At 42.1% G+C, this 18,715-nt stretch overlaps 1 protein-coding gene across 2 annotated transcripts in view; it reads left to right on the top strand.

The window, feature by feature from the left end:
• The window catches only part of KDM5B (lysine demethylase 5B), a 70,316-nt gene that overhangs the window by 31,908 nt on the left and 19,693 nt on the right, over nucleotides 1-18,715 (top strand). For both annotated transcript variants that reach the window (XR_006272521.1, XM_043484886.1), the window contains exons 4-14: nucleotides 586-756; nucleotides 5,650-5,784; nucleotides 7,518-7,614; nucleotides 8,783-8,892; nucleotides 10,543-10,701; nucleotides 11,145-11,264; nucleotides 12,905-13,063; nucleotides 13,518-13,699; nucleotides 14,813-14,975; nucleotides 16,964-17,083; nucleotides 17,924-18,118. Coding sequence is in view for 1 of the 2 variants with exons in the window: in XM_043484886.1 (XP_043340821.1) it covers nucleotides 586-756; nucleotides 5,650-5,784; nucleotides 7,518-7,614; nucleotides 8,783-8,892; nucleotides 10,543-10,701; nucleotides 11,145-11,264; nucleotides 12,905-13,063; nucleotides 13,518-13,699; nucleotides 14,813-14,975; nucleotides 16,964-17,083; nucleotides 17,924-18,118 (1,611 nt within the window). In the remaining variant the exon portion in view is untranslated. The remainder of the gene's footprint in view (nucleotides 1-585; nucleotides 757-5,649; nucleotides 5,785-7,517; nucleotides 7,615-8,782; nucleotides 8,893-10,542; nucleotides 10,702-11,144; nucleotides 11,265-12,904; nucleotides 13,064-13,517; nucleotides 13,700-14,812; nucleotides 14,976-16,963; nucleotides 17,084-17,923; nucleotides 18,119-18,715) is intronic.

Below are 18,715 nucleotides of genomic sequence, written 5' to 3'. Positions count from 1 at the left end.
TCATGCTTAAACTTCACAATGGTCCTCTTCAATATTCCTGTCTCTTTTATTACAGATAAGACAACAGTGGCTTTCAGTGTCCAAAGTGACCAGTTTGAAAAGGCTGAGTTATAATTCTCTACCTTAAAGTTCATTTCAGTCCAAAGCCTGTGTTATTCCCACCTGACATGCTGCTCTTCTTCCTACTCATCAGTTTATGGAGATTTTAAAGGGTCACTGGGTTTGACCAATTACTTGAACTCTGTCTTTATCAGAGATTTCATTGCTAATTTAGTTCTTCCTCATGGAAAATCTTGACTGCTTTGGGGAACTGAGAAGTAGCTTTTGGAGGAGTCCAAAAAGTTAATGGATTATGCTGTCAAAAGCAGTGTTTTCAATTTGTAGTTTAAAATTAATAGTGTATATATATATGTTTGTGTGTATATATATATGTATGTATTTTTTTTTTACTTTGAAAATGTATATTTTTAAAAAGATGATCACAGCCAAGAACATTTTATTTTTGGCGCCATACTTAGGCTTGAGGGAATTAGAACTGATTTCCCTATAAATGTTTCTGATTTCTTTTGCTGTTTTATTTAACAGTTAGTTGCAGAGGAAGGTGGATTTGCAGTTGTTTGCAAGGATAGAAAATGGACCAAAATTGCCACCAAGATGGGGTTTGCTCCTGGCAAAGCTGTGGGCTCTCATATCAGAGGACACTACGAGCGAATTCTGAACCCCTACAACTTATTTCTATCTGGAGACAGTTTGAGGGTGAGTGGGGCTAGCCTTAACCTGTTTTATTTCACTGCTTATTGGTACATGGTCTTTGGGAGGAATGAAAAGGCCTTGATTATGTATGGAATACTTCCTTAAAAGACTTGTTTTGTCCATTTTTCCTCTGATGTTTTTGTTCTGTTTTGAGAGTGAACATACTAAGAAGGTGGTTTTTGGAATGCATGAGGTTATGGAGGAAACAGTCTTTTGGTAAAACTGAAACCTGTATTAACTTTATATGTTCCTTTCCTACACTGAGCAGTTGGTTATTACCTACTTGTTAAAACTCATGCTTTCGCATTCACTTACTATTTAAAGTATATTCCTGGACTTCCCTGGTGGTCAGCAGTAAAGAATTCACCTGCCAGTGCAGGGGACATGGGTTTGATCCCTGGTCCGGGAAGGTCCCACGTGCTGTGGGGCAACTAAGCCCGTGTGCCGCAGCTATGAGCCCACGTGCCCAGAGCCCCTGCTCGGCCGCAAGAGAACCCACCACAGCGAGAAGCCTGTGCACCGCAACTGGAGAGGAGCCCCCACTCGCCACAGCTGGAGAAAGCCTACGCACAGCAATGAAGACCCAGCACGGCCAAAAATAAATAATAAGCTAAAAAAATATGAGGCTTTTAAAAAATGTAATTCTGGCTGTCACATGAAAGTATAGCATGTGAAATATCTTGCTTGTGTGCTGTCTTGCCAGCTGAGATCTCCAAGGAGATTTTCAAATAGAAAGTTGATTTTGGTAGAGTTAGGGGACTTAGTAGGTCTTCCCAGGTGGTGCTAGTGGTGAAGAACCTGCCTGCCAGTGGAGGAGATCTGAGAGATGCAGGTTTGATCCCTGGGTCAGAACCTGACCCAGGAGGTTCATGACCCTGCCATTCCCTGGAGGAGGGCATGGCAGATTTCCCACTTTATTTTAGGCCCTGGTAGGAAGAAGAATGTCCTAATTACCCTTTGAGATATTGTACACTAGAGCAGGGGCCCCTGTAGTTTTAGAAACTTAGGTGGAGAAGTAGGAAGGTATCACTGTTTCAGAGGGTGAACCACTAATCAGAACTGTGTCCTGATACAAATATATCATCCATGATGCTTGCATCCTATAGATTTTCATAGCATGTTTTTCTCTCTCTCGATTCCAGGTAGGCATTCTTTTTAGCCTCAAAGAATGTGACTATTCTAATATTCAGAAAGTTGTTTAAAGATACATGGATTGTGTGAGTGTTTAGTGAACCCATAGATGAAATAGTTAAGAATATTGTGTGTGGAACCTTTATGCCTCTGTTTCATAATCAGATCTACATATTGTTGCCCACAATAGATTTTCTCCTTTTAACCTTCTTGGTGCAGAACTTAGATGAATACAGAGAAAGACTTTCTCCGCTTTATGAGTTGCAACATTTTAGAAATAGCTCAGTCTATACTTAGAGGCCCTATAGTTTCATAGTTGAAAAGTATGTAAGCATTGATACAATAATAGTCTGAAAGGAGTGGATATTTAAAGAACCCTTTACAAACATTGCATCTACAACACAGATAAATATTTGTTGAGGGGTCTACTGATATGTTCATTGTGGAAAGTCTAAAAGGGAAATAGGATGAAAATAAATCCCACCTAATCCTTTCATCTCTGTTTCCTTTTAAGGCTATTTTTATGCACATACATACAAATGGAGGTATATTCTTTATGTACAGAATTGATCTTACTTTTTTCCTGCTTAACATGTCACTGTATATTTTTGAAGATACAGGTTTTTAATGAATCTGTGGCATTCCCTTTTTTATACCCAGATCTCTTTTTTTTTTAAGTTATTTATTTTTGGTTGTGCTGGGTTTTCTTTGCTGTGTGTGGGCTTTTCTCCAGATGTGGTGAGTGAGGGCTACTCTCTGGTTGCAGTGTGTGGGCTTCCTGGAGGGGTGTCTTGCTGTGGAGCGTGAGCTCTGGGCTGCAGGCTCAGTCGTTGCAGCCTTTGGGCTTAGTTGTCCCGTGGCCTATGGGACCTTCCTGCACTGGGGGTCAAACTCGTGTCCACTGCATTGACAGGGAGACTTTTAACCACCGGACACAGGGAAGTCCCAATACAGACCTGGATTTGATTTCTCATGTTGCATTCTTTGTGTGTAAATTTTGTGCCTATTTCTGATTTTTTAAAATAATCCTTAGAGGAAAGGAGAATCAAAATGCATATATTTTTAATGGAAAACAACAGGACACCACTGTGCGTTGTCAGAATGACCAGATCCAGAACACGACGCGCCCTGGTGCTGCTGAGGGTGTGGAGCAGCAGGAGCTTCTTTCCACTGCTGGTGGGGACACAGAACGGCACTGCTGCTTTGGAGGACAGTGCCGGACTTCTTAGAGAATGAAGCATGCTGTTTGATACATATAGCCCAGCAGTCACATGCCTTGGTATTTACCCAAAGAGTTGCAGCTTTATTGCCAAAAATTGGAAGCAACCAAGATGTCCTTTAGTAGGCGAATGGATAAACTGTGAAGCACCCAGGCGATGGAGTATTACCAGCCCTAAAACAATGAGCTGTCAAGCCGTGAGAAGACAAGAAGGAAGCTTACATGCGTTTCTTTACGTGAAAGAAGCTAACATGAAAGGACTGCGTATACTGTATGATTCTAACTCAATGGTATTCTAGAAAAGACAAGACCATGGACACAGGGAAAAGATCAGTGATTGCACGGGGTCGGGGGCAGCGGAGGTAAGCGTAGTAGGCAAGCACAGCAGACTGAGGGCAGCGAAAGCACTCTGAGTGATTCCCCAGCTTTGTCCAAACCCAGAGCAGGTGCCTCACCAAGAGGGAGCTCTGCAGTGTGAACTGTGGACTTTGCATGATGTGTCAGTATGTTGAAGCCAATATTCTAACACTCTGGTAAGGATGTTGATAATGGGAGAGGCTGTGCATGTGCTGGGGGCAAGGGTTGTATGGTTAATCTAGGTACCTTCCTCTCAACTAGGCTGTAAACCTAAAAATTCTCTTAAAAGATAAACCCTTAATAAGGGCTGGGGGAGATGAGTGCTCTGTGAAGGAGCTGTTGCAATAGGGTAAACTCAAGCCTGAAGTAAGTTTTGGGGGAACTTGAGAGAGAGTGAGTGGTGATGTGCTAGAATGGGGCAGAGCTTCAGTCTTGTGTCCCGTGTGTTATACATGTCTTACGGGATTGCTTTACCTCTATAGGATGATGTCATTACAGTGTGATGATACCAATTACCTCTGAGTCCCAGTTTCTCAAACAAAGGTTTGAGAGTTGGCATGTGATAGCATTAAATATAAAACAAACACATCAGATGTGTTTTGAATTGACTGAGCAACTAGCACTTTCACTTGAAACAAATTAATCTCTTCATATACGTTCTTAAACGTTTCTGAGCTTGATTTTATCTTGATTCCTCAAAGCCCAAGCAGACCATATATTAGGGAACTATTTACACTAGTGGGAACTAAGAACCACACATACAATATTCTAATCTCTGACCATCCACTTAAAATGTCTATGAATCAGCCCAGTTTGTATGTCCGCAATCATACGTACTTTTAGGTTTCAATAGGAAGTTTACATAATACATGAAAGTGACTAATTTAGGTGGTGGACAGGTTTTATTCCCATCTACATGTTTTCACTGAACATACTCTTAACTACTTAATTACACAATGCCAGGTGATATTCTATTCTAACTGAATTGATGTTTCTAGATCAAATCTCTTAGAATAAGCAGAATATTTAATGTTTATAGGTTGTGCTCCCAGTGGTAGATTTGTTACTTGTTTAGAGTATCAAGCAATCTATAGTATTCGTTAATAGCACGTAATAGTCCGTGTTAGAAACAGGTTGTGTTAGACGGTTGCTCTGTGGTGTCGATGTGTCTCTGCTCCCCCTTTCTCTGGATCCTTTCTGCAGATGTCATGCGGGAGGAGCCAGCCACGTTAGTGTGGCTGTGATGGTGCCCGCAGAGCGGGAGCTGTGGGAGGTCCTCACTTCAGTGTATCCTACTCTGAGTGTGGATGGCGTAACAGCCCTTAGTGCTTACACTGCGGAAACTGCTCTTAAAAATGCTGCCTGTGACGTTTGTAGGCCCTCTTGAGTAGTATTTTCTTGAAATTTATATTAGATTCATTGGTAATATTTTGTTGTCACTGTTTTGTCGCATTGGCATTAAATAATCCTTTTACAGTGGGCTTAGAATCAAACCAAAAAGAAACATCAGAGCAAAAAGAGACTCTTGTATGACCAGAACCCAAGTTACTGCTGTGGGCTCCCTGTTAACCTTTGCCTTGTGAGTGAGACTTTGTTAGGGGTATGTTGAAGAAAAGGAAAGCCTTAATATGGGAGAACAGTCTGGTGATCTGTTCTCTCAATTCAAATGATATCTTTTTGATAACAGAAGGTGGCTAGTTGTGTTTAAACCTACAGGATATCATAACATAATTTAGAAAACTTATTGAATTTCACATTTCATTGCTGTAAACTTTTTTTTTAATGAGATACTCCAATTCTGGAAAGCTATTTTGGGAATGTATAGGGGCCTTTCTAGCAATTTGGACCTTCAGTTAATTGACAAGTTGTAAGCAGGGATAATTGCCACTGGCTCATGGGAGCTGCTTTGAGCCTGCTGCAGCCTGTTGTAACCTGATGAAATGACATCAGCAATTACATGAATTGAAGCAGCACTGTTCACCTCCTGGAAAAAAGTTCAAGCTGTTATAACTATATGTGTGTGTATATGGCTGGTAACTGCAGACTTGTCTTTGTGTTTATTTAGATTTTAAAAATTGCACACCTGTATTTCCATCAGTAATTGTAAAATATACCCTGCAAAAATCCAGTGAAATCTCTTGAGATTAAAATGGGAGAAATTCATCAGTACAGTTGTGTTTTATTTCCAGTGTCTGCAGAAGCCAAACCTGACCACAGACACAAAGGACAAGGAGTACAAACCCCATGATATTCCCCAGAGGCAGTCTGTGCAGCCCTCGGAAACCTGTCCCCCGGCCCGACGAGCGAAACGCATGAGAGCGGAGGTGAGAGCCGCATGGGGTTGGCCAGACGGGCCTGGAGCCCAGTGCCGACGCCTCTCTGCCCCGAATCCTCTCATGCACGTGCTCTTCATAGGCTGAGCTTCCCTGACCTCACAGAGGCATGCTGTGTGTACTCTAGCTTTTGCACTTGGAGGAATTGCACTGTTAGAGGGGCGAGGAATTGAACTTTTTCTAGGTTTATGCTGTCTGGACAGTCTGCTGCTGAATGGTTAACAGTTGGAGACTTGGGAAGAATAGGCATTCATTGTGACCCTCATGTTGGGCAGAGTTTGTTGGGGGTTAAGGCTAGTAGGTGTGAAGTTGAAGATTTTTTGGTGAGAAGAATTTTTTTTTTTTAACAAAGCGTTTAGGAAGAAGGTAGTGATGGTTGTTTCTGTCAGACTTCCTGAAGAGGAGCATGTCTGTGGCAAACATTCATGCTGCAACAGCAAGGGGCAGGGAATTTAACACACAAGTAAAATGAAAGAGAAGCAGGAGGGAAGATCAGGAGTGAACGGCTATAACAAGAACAGCTTGCTTTCAGATACTTCTCTGAGAGGTTTCTCCCAGAAAGGGAGCAGAGTGTTTTCCCACACAGAGGTGGGGAAGTTTGGGGTTCTTCCCTGGCTTGATGGACATGCATGAAGAATCAGTGATTAATATATTAAGAACAATTTACAGCTGGGAAGCCTCTTGGCATTAGTTGGGTTTCTAAATCAGTAGTTGCGTTATTTAGTAATTATTGGTGAGGATGAAAAGAATCATCCATTTTAGTTTCTGAGAAAATGGATAAATAAGAGAATTATTTTTTACTTAGGTGGGTTGGAGATAGGAAAAAGATTGATGACTCCATTTTTCTGAAGTGAGAGTGCCTCAGATTGGGTGAAGCCCACAGACAGGCTTCAGGTGTATTCGTCTTAAAGGGAGTTCTTGTTTGAGTACATCTTGATCTTGAAATGTGTAAGGCCTCCTAGTGCTATGAATGCCCAGGTCTGTCTGGACAGTACATCATGGTGATGGTAGCAGTGGACGTCCTAATTCTGTGTGAATGAGTTCAAGGCACAGTTTCACAACCTCAGCTTGTGTCCCAAACCAGCCAGGGCTTTGCTTATCAACCAGTGTGAACGTGTTGGTGAACACTAGGGCCCATGATTGGTGTGCATGCTCTTCCTGATGAGGGAGCCCATGACTCAGCGCTGTTAGGGGCGTGGTTACAGTGACGCTTCACTACAAGGGTTAATAGGAAATTGCTGTGGAAGCCGAATCTTCCTTGAATGCAACCAGACTTTGGAAGAGCCAGCAAAGCTTACAGGCTGATGAAATTACGGTATTTCTGTAACTGTTTAGGATTTGGCTTAATGATGACTGAACAAGGTGTAAGCTGTGAGTAGAGGAGAACTGAGGAGCTTTTAGGAGGAAATACATGCTGTCCCCAATTGGGATAGTAATGCTTTCCAACAGTCATTCCTGATTCCTTGCCTTTTCCCTATTTTTTTTTTTTTGACCTGTTAAAAGGGGAGAACACTCGTAACTTACAAGTTTCCTCATTCATTCCTTAAGTAGTAATAATAATAAAGGTGGGATCTCTCCTTTAAGGGCAAAGGGAGCTATGTTTTGAATATCCTATTAATAGAGATAATTTATAAGATTATGGGGATTTTGTGATTCCAATTGGATTTTAGAAGATTTCTTTCTTTTTAAAGAACATACTCATGTATATGACAAATTTTTTTAAGGCCATGAATATTAAAATAGAACCCGAAGAGACAACAGAAGCCAGAACTCATAACCTGAGACGTCGAATGGGATGTCCAGCTCCAAAGTGTGAGAATGGTAAGAAAGCTCGTCCATGAATAGGAAGGAAGAGCAGATAAATGAAAACAGTCATTCATCTGTTGGTTAAAATAGTGGAGCAGCTTTACATTGCTAGTCACTGGGTTACATACTGGTCATCGGGTTGCACCTTGAGAAATAACAATCTTATTATATTCGTTCACATTTGAAGTGACCAGAAGGTAAAACTGTCTCAGCTGTCCCTAGTTGCTACTTTGAATTTTGATTTGGTAACATTAATTGTAAAGAAGTGATTTGTGAGAAGCATCGGTACCTTTGACTGAATATCTGATAGGTTTGCTTTCAGGCATGCTTTCTTAGTCTGAGTTAATTAACAGTTGCCTGCCTGGCCATTGCTTGATGTCAATCACAGAAAGGTAGGTTTGGCGCTCTCTTGAGAGAAGTTCTATATAGGCGGCACTTAGTAATGAAGACGTTATTAAAGTTGACTTTCCTAGTGGATGGTGTGTTAGTGTAAAGGCAGCACAAGGTAATAGAAAATAGATGGGATTTTAAAAACATAGATCTGAGTCTGATCCTAGCTTAACCACTAACTGGTTGTATGACCTTAGAGATGTTTCTTGTCTTCTGTGAATGTCAGTTTTCTTGTCTTTGAAACAGATTTGATGCAAAGCATTATGTGATAGATACAATAATGATAATTGATGGAAAGCATTTAGTACAAAACCTGCCATAGGATAGCCCATTGGTTAATAGCTAGTGTTTTTAAAAAGTCTGCATCTTTGAAATGTGAAAGTTAAGTTAGTAATCTTAGATCATGGAAGGATAATATGTAATGTGGAGGAAGGCTCTGATGGTGAACTGTCAGTCTTATAGTCAAGAATAAGAGGAATTTACTTTCATCTGTATATGTTATGTCTTAGTCTTAAGAAGACCATATCTTTACCTCCCACATTAAAAGCATACAGACTTGAGCAACATCTCCAGAAGTGCTCATATCTTAGAATTTGAGTGATGGGAGAGTTTGCACTTCATCATAAAGTGATGAGCACAGAGCGCGTGAGCACAGCCACTCAGGGTGCCCCTTGCGCTGCAGTGAAAGCATCAGGACACCCGTTCATTGTGTACTTCGGGAGGAGGTGGTGAGGAGGGAGAAAGCTGAAGAAGGCAGAGCAGACAAAGTGCTAACCTGGACTGCCTCTTACAGACAAAGACGTGAAAAGCAGCGTCAAGCAAGAACCTGTTGAAAAGAAAGAGTATGTTACAGAAAGTGAGAAGGAAAAACCCAAGAGTCGAGCTAAAAAAGCTACCAATGCTGTGAGTTAACATGTTTAAACTCTTCTATGGCCCAGGTTATAAATATTTAATGCCTTGCCTAGGACTGCTGGTTCAGTGTCTTAACAGTGAAGAGACCTGTGGAGGTGGTTTGTATTGTTAGCTCATAAACAGGGAACATGGACACATCATGAAGATGGTAGTCACTTCTGGGGACAAGGATAGCCATATTTCTGGAGGCTGTGCCTTTTAGCACTGCATGATGGTGAGCTCAGTCCTATGCAGTCGTTGCTAAGTGACTCACCTGCCTTCACGTGAGCTGCAGGTGGATCAGAAATCACGATGGTGTTTTCCAGCAAGGACGGAAAGGGGAAGGAGTGCGGGGCCCCGGGTAGCCAGGGCCTGGCAGGGCTGTTCACTCAGGGGGACAGAAAAAGCCAGGCTTCTTCCTCAGCCTCCTTCTGAGTGTGCCTGGGAGCAGCAGCTTAACAACAGTACTTTTGATCTTGGAATTTGATGTTATTCAGTTAAATGTTCTCTTCATAAATATCTGTCCCCGCCCCACCATGAAAACAAAGCCATCAGAACAGTGGTTTTATGAGCCAGTCCAGGTTTCTGTTGGCTACGCCGAAGACATCTGCTCCGGCTGCCATAATGAGTATCACAGACCGGGTGGCTTCAGCAACAGAAACTGCTTTTCCCACAGTTCTGGAGGCTGCAAGTCCGAGATCAAGGTGTCTGCAGGCTTGGTTTATTCCAAAGGCCTCTATCCTTGGCTTGTAGATGGTCCTCACATGGTTTTCCTCTGCGTGTGTCTGTGTTTAAGTCTTCCCTTGTTATCAGGACACAAGTCAGATTGGATGAAGGCCCATCCATAGGGCCTTTTGGGGCTTCCCTGCTGGCTTAGTGGTAAATAATCCACCTGCAATGCTAGAAACTCAGGTTCAATCCCTAGGTTGGGAAGATCCCTTGGAGAAGGAAATAGCAACCTGCTCCAGTGTTCTTGCTTGGGAAATCCCGTGAACTGAGGAGCCTGGCAGGCATGGGATTGCAAAAGAGTCGCACTCTTCTGAGCAACTAAACAAAAACAAATATGACCTTTTTAACGACCTCTTTAAGACCCTGTCTCCAAATGCAGTGGCATTCTGAGGTGTTGGGAGTCAAGACTCAACATGTGAATTTGGGGGAAACAGGATTCAACTTATAGCAGGTGATGACTGAGTAGTTTTGTCCTTGTGTATTTGAGAGAGCTTCTTAACTCACTCTTTAATTAGGATGTAAAGTGGTAATTTGATATGCTTAATTAACTTAAAACAGTTTCCTTTTAACAATAAACTTTTCCTTTGTAAGTTCTGTTTTTGGATAATTTGTTGCCTAACATGTTATTCTTCTAGAGGACTTATCTGTCTGTAAGCTACTAAAAGCTGGATATTTAACAAGTAACTTTAATTAAAACACGTAATTGAGAAGTCTTGAAGATTACTCTGTACAGTTGGGAATGCATGAGTATTGTGAAATACCTCTTAGAGAAGGTGAAGCATTTTTATTTAAAATATTCCTTACAGGTGAAACATTTTCATTTGCAGCAGGTTGAAGAGACTAGATTATGCTTCAGATTCATCACATTCTTAGAATTTTTCAGAGTCATACTGTAGCTCATGCCTGTGTTCTGTGCCTGTTTTCACACTGCAGGTCGACCTGTACGTCTGCCTCTTGTGTGGCAGTGGCAGCGACGAGGACCGGCTTCTCCTGTGCGATGGGTGTGACGACAGCTACCACACCTTCTGCCTGATCCCGCCACTCCATGATGTTCCCAAGGGAGACTGGAGGTGTCCTAAGTGTTTGGCTCAGGTCAGAAGTGATAGCAGAGGCAGCCATAAAGCGTTTACTTCAAATGTGTTTTCTTTGCCTTTGGGTTTTAGATTTGGCAGTTGATAATGAAGCTCATGATAAAAACTGGGGTGGGCCTGAATAGAAAGGAGTCTTGGAAGTGACTGCACAGCTATGCAGTCAGCTAAGGGGCAGAAAAATGCTTTAATAACTATGCTTTAAAACTTCTCATTTTAAAAAAAGCATTGTATGCTCTTTGCAAAAATTCTTAGGAACTGAACAACCTAAAATATAGATAATTTCACAGTAGATAACCACTGTTAATATTTTCTAGACAAGTGGAATTACACTGCATGAGTAATTTTAATAAACATGTAAATATATGATTTCTCATATATACATATATGTGAACTATAAGTAAATATGAATATAAATATTTTTCCTTTCTCTGTGTTTTTTGACAGGAATGCAGTAAGCCACAAGAAGCATTCGGCTTTGAGCAGGCGGCCAGGGACTATACTCTCCGTACTTTTGGCGAAATGGCAGATGCATTCAAATCTGATTACTTCAACATGCCAGTCCATGTATGTACATACGTGCTGCTCTGATTAAGGATTTTAATAACTTTGAGGGAAGGTGTATTTGAGGACATTTGAGTTGGTTCTTATCTCTGGTAGTCAGTTCACGCACAGTTAAACCTTTAATTTGTTAAGTAGTGTTAAAATTCCGCAATGCTTTTAAGATGCGCTCTGAAGACTGCATCTGATTTCCCTACAGACGGGCTTTTCGGGACAAATCATACAGCAACAGTGACAATACTGATTAACGGAAAACACCAGCCGTCCTTTCAGCTCAACAAATACAGTTTAAAGAAAACAGTAAATTTACTTACTGAAGGACTCCTGTGTGCCAGTCAATGTGCTGTGCCCTGGGGGCCTGCTTACTTACTCTTACGTTGTCATAAAGTAGCGCTGTGAGCTTTACAATTTTAAATTATCCTTTATTCACTTAGAAGCATAAGCATGCTTCATTCGGTATTTATTATTCCAGCAAATGAGTACACCAAAATGAAAGGGTTCCTACCATAATTCTGGATACTTAAGCTGTGGGTTGTTTTTTTTCCCTCACTAGTAATAAAGTGCTGTAGCAAACATTCTATGCATCTCTTTAGTTGGATTATTTTCTTAATATTTATTCATTTTCTCCCTGTCTAATAATAGCTGTATCATTTATGGGATCCTAGCAATGTATGCGTGAACCTGCTTCTCCTAACATCACTAACGTTAACTGTTACTTACAATGTCCCCTTATTTAACAGGCTTATAAATAAATTCAAGTTATATTCCCTTTAAATTTTCAGTTTTTTTGACCCCTCCTGTATTACATATTATCTCCCTGTATGTTTGCTAAAACAGTTCTGGTGCCTCTTCTGTCTGTGGTTGGCTTTTTATTTCACTGAAATGATGAGGACTTTAAGAGACTGGCCTCATATCAGATTAACAGCAGACCCTAAGCATTCTTTTACATTCCTGGCGGCTCTTTACACGTGTGCTTGCAGCTGCAGAATGACGGCAGCCTGTCTTTACCTCGTGGCTGCCCGCATCACTCTCTGCCACGTCAGGTGCAAAGAGTGAAAGTGTGGATTCAGGTGATGCCATCAGACGCAACTCAAAAGATACAGCTCATTCAAACACAGCTAACCATTGTTACCAAACAGTAGTCAGCACCTCCAATTCTTAAATCTCAGCATTTTGCTTTCCTTGACTCCTTTTATAGTAGTGGCCAGGTTGATAGAGGAACATGAATTCTTAGTTCATAGTCCCTGGTTATAAAAGTGTTTTTAGAAGATAATGTTCACATCTGAGCTGCAGAGGGGCCAGTGGTGGCACGTTTGGGACATTGGCATGCGTGCCAAGTCTTGTCCAACTCTTGGGACCCCATGGACTGTAGCCCGCCCAGACTCCTCTGTCCATGGGATTCTCCAGGCAAGAGTACTAGAGTGGGTTGCCGTTTCCTCTTCCAGGGGATTTCCCGACCCAGGGATTAAACCTGTGTCTCCTGCATCAGCAGGCATATGCTTTACCATTGACCCACCTGGGGAGCCCTTTGGGATGTTAGGAACCGTTTTTCCTCAGCCTACTACCCTGTGATACTTAGGTTGTTCACGGGCCATGAGTAGCTGAGGAAAGTCACTTTCTTCTGTTCCTCACTGTTTTGTTTATAGATGGTTCCCACAGAACTGGTAGAGAAGGAATTTTGGCGACTAGTGAGCACTATTGAAGAGGATGTCACCGTGGAATATGGAGCAGATATCGCCTCGAAGGAGTTCGGCAGTGGCTTCCCTGTCCGAGATGGGAAAGTCAAGCTCTCGCCCGAGGAGGAGGTAAGCCTAGCTGTGAGCACTGAGACTTGGAGGAGGAGGCAGATACCTTTAAAGCTGGTTGATTTCAATTAATGAAGAAAGAACCCACAGAAAAATAAGAATCCTAGTCCCAACTAGATGATATGGGAGAATCACTTACCTCCCTTTGCCTTCAGACTCTATAATTTTGGTTTCTCCTTCTGAAGAAAATCTGAGGCATTGGGATCAGACGTGTGTGTGTGTACACACTTACGTAAGGCACAAAGCTGGACAGAAGTAATTTATGGGCATCCAGGAAGTAAGCACAATGGCCTCTCCCCTCTTGCCCCCAACCCCCCACCTCCCACCCCCCACCCCAGCCCATTCTCTTAATTTTGAAGACTATTTACAGCCAGCTTTTTGAAACCAGCAGAGTTCCAAATTGTTAGCATGTTAGAGCTAAACCTTTATACTTTTTTTATCTCCTTATTTTTAGGAGTATCTTGATAGTGGCTGGAATCTGAACAACATGCCGGTGATGGAGCAGTCTGTTCTTGCTCACATCACTGCCGACATATGTGGCATGAAGCTTCCTTGGCTGTACGTGGGAATGTGCTTTTCTTCCTTCTGTTGGCACATTGAAGACCACTGGAGCTACTCGATTAACTACCTGCACTGGTGAGGTGTCCAGAGAGCCTGTGAAAAGCTTGCCAGCTGGGTTGGAATACTTTCCCACCTCTTAACTGTGACACACCCTTTAACTGTGTCTGAAGAGCAATGAGTTTTTTATTCCTTAAGATTTTTGTTAACTACTGTTGGAACAAGCAGCCTGACATGTTGAGACAAAGACTCTTAAGAATCTATAGGACGTCCACGAAGCCCTGAACTTGTACATGAGTTTTTTGGTGGGAAGACAGGCAGCTTGTCTCTGTCAGAGAAGGCTTTACTCATGAGAAGTCTAGAAAGCACCGTTCCCATTGGGTGCCGTGGCAGCCTAGGCAGTCCCCTTGGGTGAGGGACAGGAGTGATGGCCTGTGGTTACTGTAGGTTCTCGGGACCGCCAGCTTCTGAGGGCAGGCCAAGGACCGACTTCTGTGCATGGTGGAGTGGGCCGCCTCGCGTGCTGGTGGGGGGGGGGATATAACTCCTCACAGAAGGACTTTGAGGATGTCCCATGAGAGAGGGAGTTGGCACTATATGGGCAGAGCATCAGTCCTGCTCCCCAAGCAATCACTTCCAGCTGTGAAGTGGCAATATTTACACTACCCCTTAGGTTGTTACACATTAATTTTTTGACAATTTACTGTGCTTTGAAGAATAAGAGCTCTTTAGAACTGCTGATTGCCTCCCTGGAGTTTGGTTTAACTCCTCCATCAGCACAGACAAGGGAAGGGAAGACTTGGAATGTTGCTGTCCCTTGATAGTTGCTGTAGGAAATTGTGGTCATCATCTACCCTCTGGCTAACAGGATACCTTACATTCTCAGGAGTCCTCCGTCCCTGCATTTTCTGAAGGGTCAGGTAAAACGGGAGGAAAGAGAGGGGCCTCAGGTGGAATTTCCATGTTTAGACTTTATATTTGAAGTGGCAAAATGCATTACTATGTTCAGATCATATTTCTGGTGATACTTGGTGGTATTTCTTCAGTTTGAACATTGCCTTACAAAGCAAGATCTTAAAAATAGAAACTGGTGAGCCATTTTGTTTGCATTGATACTTGCTGATTGATTTTTGTGAGAAGCTGCTGAAATACCATGTGTTTTTTGAGATTGCTCTGCTTTTACTGCTTTAGGGGTGAGCCAAAGACCTGGTACGGAGTTCCAGGGTATGCCGCCGAGCAGCTGGAGACTGTGATGAAGAAGCTGGCCCCAGAGCTCTTCATCTCCCAGCCCGACCTTCTCCACCAGCTTGTCACCATCATGAACCCCAACACCCTGATGACTCACGAAGTGCCTGTATGTTTGGGTCGATCCTCCTACTACCCAGACTTAACTCCCCATTTCTCTTTCTCCCTATTGCCCGTGATTTTATGCAGCTGATGTGGTTGTGTAGAAATAACTGTGTGGTGTAATTTCATACAATATTGCATTAAGCCAGTGGGACTGGATCCTCAAAACACCATGAAAAAAGCTTGTTTGTTGCAACTGATAACTATCTTGCCGAGCAGCCTCACTTTGCCATAGTAAGTGCGAGGCTGTCTCCTCCCTTCCTCTTCAGTGTTCAGTTCATAGTATATTCCTAGGCTGTGCACCATCACCATGCCTGCTTTCTAAACTGTCACTTTAGTTTGTAACTTCAGCTCTTCAAAATAGCAAAGCAAAAACCTTAGAAAATAAGTCTTGTTAGTATAAATTAGTTACTGTATTACTAACCACTTCAGTATTCTTGAGCTTCCCTTGTAGCTCAGCTGGTAAAGAATCTGCCTGCAATGCGGGAGACCTGGGTTCAATCCCTGGGTTGGGAAGATCCCCTGGAGAAGGGAAAGGCTGCCTACTCCAGTATTCTAGCCTAGAGAACTCCATGGACTGTCCATAGGGTCACAAAGAGTCAGACATGACTGAGTGACTTTTCACTTTCACTGTGGAAATGGCTAGGTTCTGTTATAAATTAGATCTAAACTTGTGTGTCTGAATCCTTCATATGCTATTCCTACTTTAGAAAATAATTTATCAAATATACATGACCTTGATTTTGAATGATGAACTGAAATGGTGACTTCCTGGTGGATCTTAAACACTCTCACTACCACCCCTAATAGAAAATTTAAAGAAGAACAACAAAAAAAATTTTTTTTAAATTTATTTCAAGGTCTTGAGCTTGGATTTCAGGGTTCCCACTCTAGACTGAAAGGTGCTGTATGCTTTTTCCTCTGAGGTTTCTGTACAAAGTGACACTTTTGTTTACTGGCTTCCTTTCAGTGGAAACTCGGAAGACATTTTGGGAGGCCAGATTGAAATGTATAAAGTTGGAGAATCCATCTTAGTCAGCTCAAGCCAGTGTAAATGATACATTGCAGTGTTCAGTGGAGTTCTTGGTCACATGATCTCCACTTTATGCTTCTGCGTTCACAAGCTAGTAATGGGGCGGATGGAGAAGGCTTTTCTTTGAAGGATCATCACATATTCACGGGCCAAAGCTTAGAAAACAAGGACCAGTAGCCATCAAAACACCACCATCACCTTATTGTTGGCATTTTCCGTGTTGATTTCCCCACCCCACAATGATGGACCTTTCTGATTTGTTTTGAAAAAAAAAAAAAAAGCAAAAGTTAGTCACTCAGTCATGTCCGACTCTTTGTGACTCCATGGACTGTAGCCCACCAGGCTCCTCTGTCCATGGAATTCTCCAGGCAAGAATGCTAGAGTGGGTTGTCGTTTTCTTCTCCAGGGGATCTTCCCAACCCAGGGATCAAACGCATGTCTCTCCTGTGTCTCCTGCATTGGCAGGCAGATTTTTTACCACTCTGCCACCTGGGAAGCCCCTGATGTTATTATTACATAATAATTGGTTCAGCGTGAGGATTTTGTGCCTAGAACAGTGTTGGTGTGTTTTGGGTGAGAACAGTTGGAAAAGAGGAATTGTTGGTGGGGGTTAAGTTTGAGGCCTGAATCGGGAAGAGTTCTGTATGGAACGAGATCCCTGAAATATAGTGGAATTTCTTTAATGGGTGGTAGGAGATCCTCTGTTGGTATGATAGTATTTAGAAAAGTGTGTCCTGATCCTGGATATAGCCAAATTGTTGTGGTGTAAGCTGTTTTCTCTTGAGATACGTACACACCTGGAAGTATGAGTAACCACTCCATCTTGTGGCAGAAACAAGCATCTCTAGGTAATACCCGCCACACTTGTTTGCCTGCCATTTCTGGAAAATCATCTGATACTCTGTGTCCAGAGTGTCTTTCATGAGAATGTCACTGAAAACCTCCAATTTTTGTCTCCTTAGGTTTACCGAACTAATCAGTGTGCTGGGGAGTTTGTGATCACGTTTCCAAGAGCCTACCACAGCGGTTTCAATCAAGGTTTCAATTTTGCTGAGGCCGTTAACTTCTGCACTGTTGATTGGGTGTGTAATTATGACCTAGTGAGCCTTTTGACCTGTATTGTTTTTCCTGCAGAAGTGGTATATACTCTCTAGTTGCTTAAACTAGTTGCTGCTGAGACGGCAGGTCCACTGGTTGTGTACCTTCCAGCAGGAGAAGGCACTAGCCCACAGTGTGAACCCAGGACCTAGTGAAGAGTCTGTTGAGTTATGTTTTGGTTGAAGCTCATATCTCATTGCAAACTAACAACAAACATTTCCAGTCTGAAGACTGTACACTGACTTAAATTATCCAAACACAGTAATTTTTAATGACATTTGATTTTAGATGTAAATTGAATTTTTTTGTATTAGTATTAATACTTTTCATTTACTTAAAAAGAGCTGTCTAGTTTTAAGTGGGTGTGGTGTTAAAGCTAATAAATTGTAACCTTGTGTCAGTACTTTTTAATAAAAACAATACTACTTCCTACACCTCTAATTATTTTCTGTACAGTAGTAATAGTTTTTAGAGCATTTTTGTTCCCTGAAGTAGGTTAACCACACCAGTTTCACTCAGTTGCTTCGGGAAATGTGAAGATTCATATTTCTGATTAGATTCTACATTGCTGTAGACAGTAATGCATCAGTAATACGTTGGGTTTTTAAACCCTGTTATAATTAAGGTCCCCAATAGCCAGATCTTTGAGATGCAAAGATTTTAAGAGGTCCGAGACTTCTTTGAGTCTAGTTGTAGGGTTGATGTATAATACGGGTGATAACCCGGGATGTGACATTTGTTCCTTTGGTAGTAAAGGTCAGGGTCTTTGGAAGCAGGGAGGTGTCTGCTTCCGTGTGTCACGTGTTTCCCGTCTCTTGGCACAGCTGCCTTTAGGCCGACAGTGTGTGGAGCATTACCGCCTGCTCCACCGCTACTGTGTGTTTTCCCACGACGAGATGATTTGCAAGATGGCTTCCAAGGCGGACGTCCTAGACGTTGTAGTGGCCTCAACTGTTCAGAAAGACATGGCCATCATGATTGAGGATGAGAAGGCGCTCAGGGAAACTGTTCGCAGATTGGTAAGGTTTCTGGAGCTCCCAGCTGAATGTCATTGGGTATTACTTAGTAAAGTCCTTACACACAGGACCATTCTGATAGATACATAATAATGCCTCGTCATGCTTTTAATTCCCATTTCTCTCGTGGCCGATGATACAGGACCCTTTGTCTCATTCACTGCCTGCATGCGTGTCCCTTGGTGCAGCGTCTGCTCACTTTGTCTTGCTGTGCCCCTTCTTATGGGTTTGTTATGAGATTTCTCTTTATTCTGATCAGATAAGTGTTCTGCAAATATTTTCTTGCTTAGTGATTTCTCTTTCCATTTTCTTAGCGGTGTCTTTCAAAGAACAGAAGTTTTTCATTTTGAGGAGGAAATTCAGTTTATCATGTCTTTTTTGTTGTTTGTTTGATTTTAATGAATCTTTTTTGGTGTGTCCTTCCTAAGAAATCTTTGCCTAACCTAAGTCAGAAGCCTTTCCGAATGTGTAGACATCTAGAATTGCTAGTTTTAGGTTTTACATTTAAGTCTTTAATCCTCTTAAGTAATTTTTGTTTATGACAAGTTGTGGTTGAGATCATTGTTTTTGCATATGACTAATTGTTCTAGCACCATTTCT

This window comes from Cervus canadensis, chromosome 13, assembly GCF_019320065.1.
Source record: "Cervus canadensis isolate Bull #8, Minnesota chromosome 13, ASM1932006v1, whole genome shotgun sequence".
Taxonomy (NCBI): domain Eukaryota; kingdom Metazoa; phylum Chordata; class Mammalia; order Artiodactyla; family Cervidae; genus Cervus; species Cervus canadensis.
This window is presented reverse-complemented; position numbering and strand designations above follow the sequence as displayed.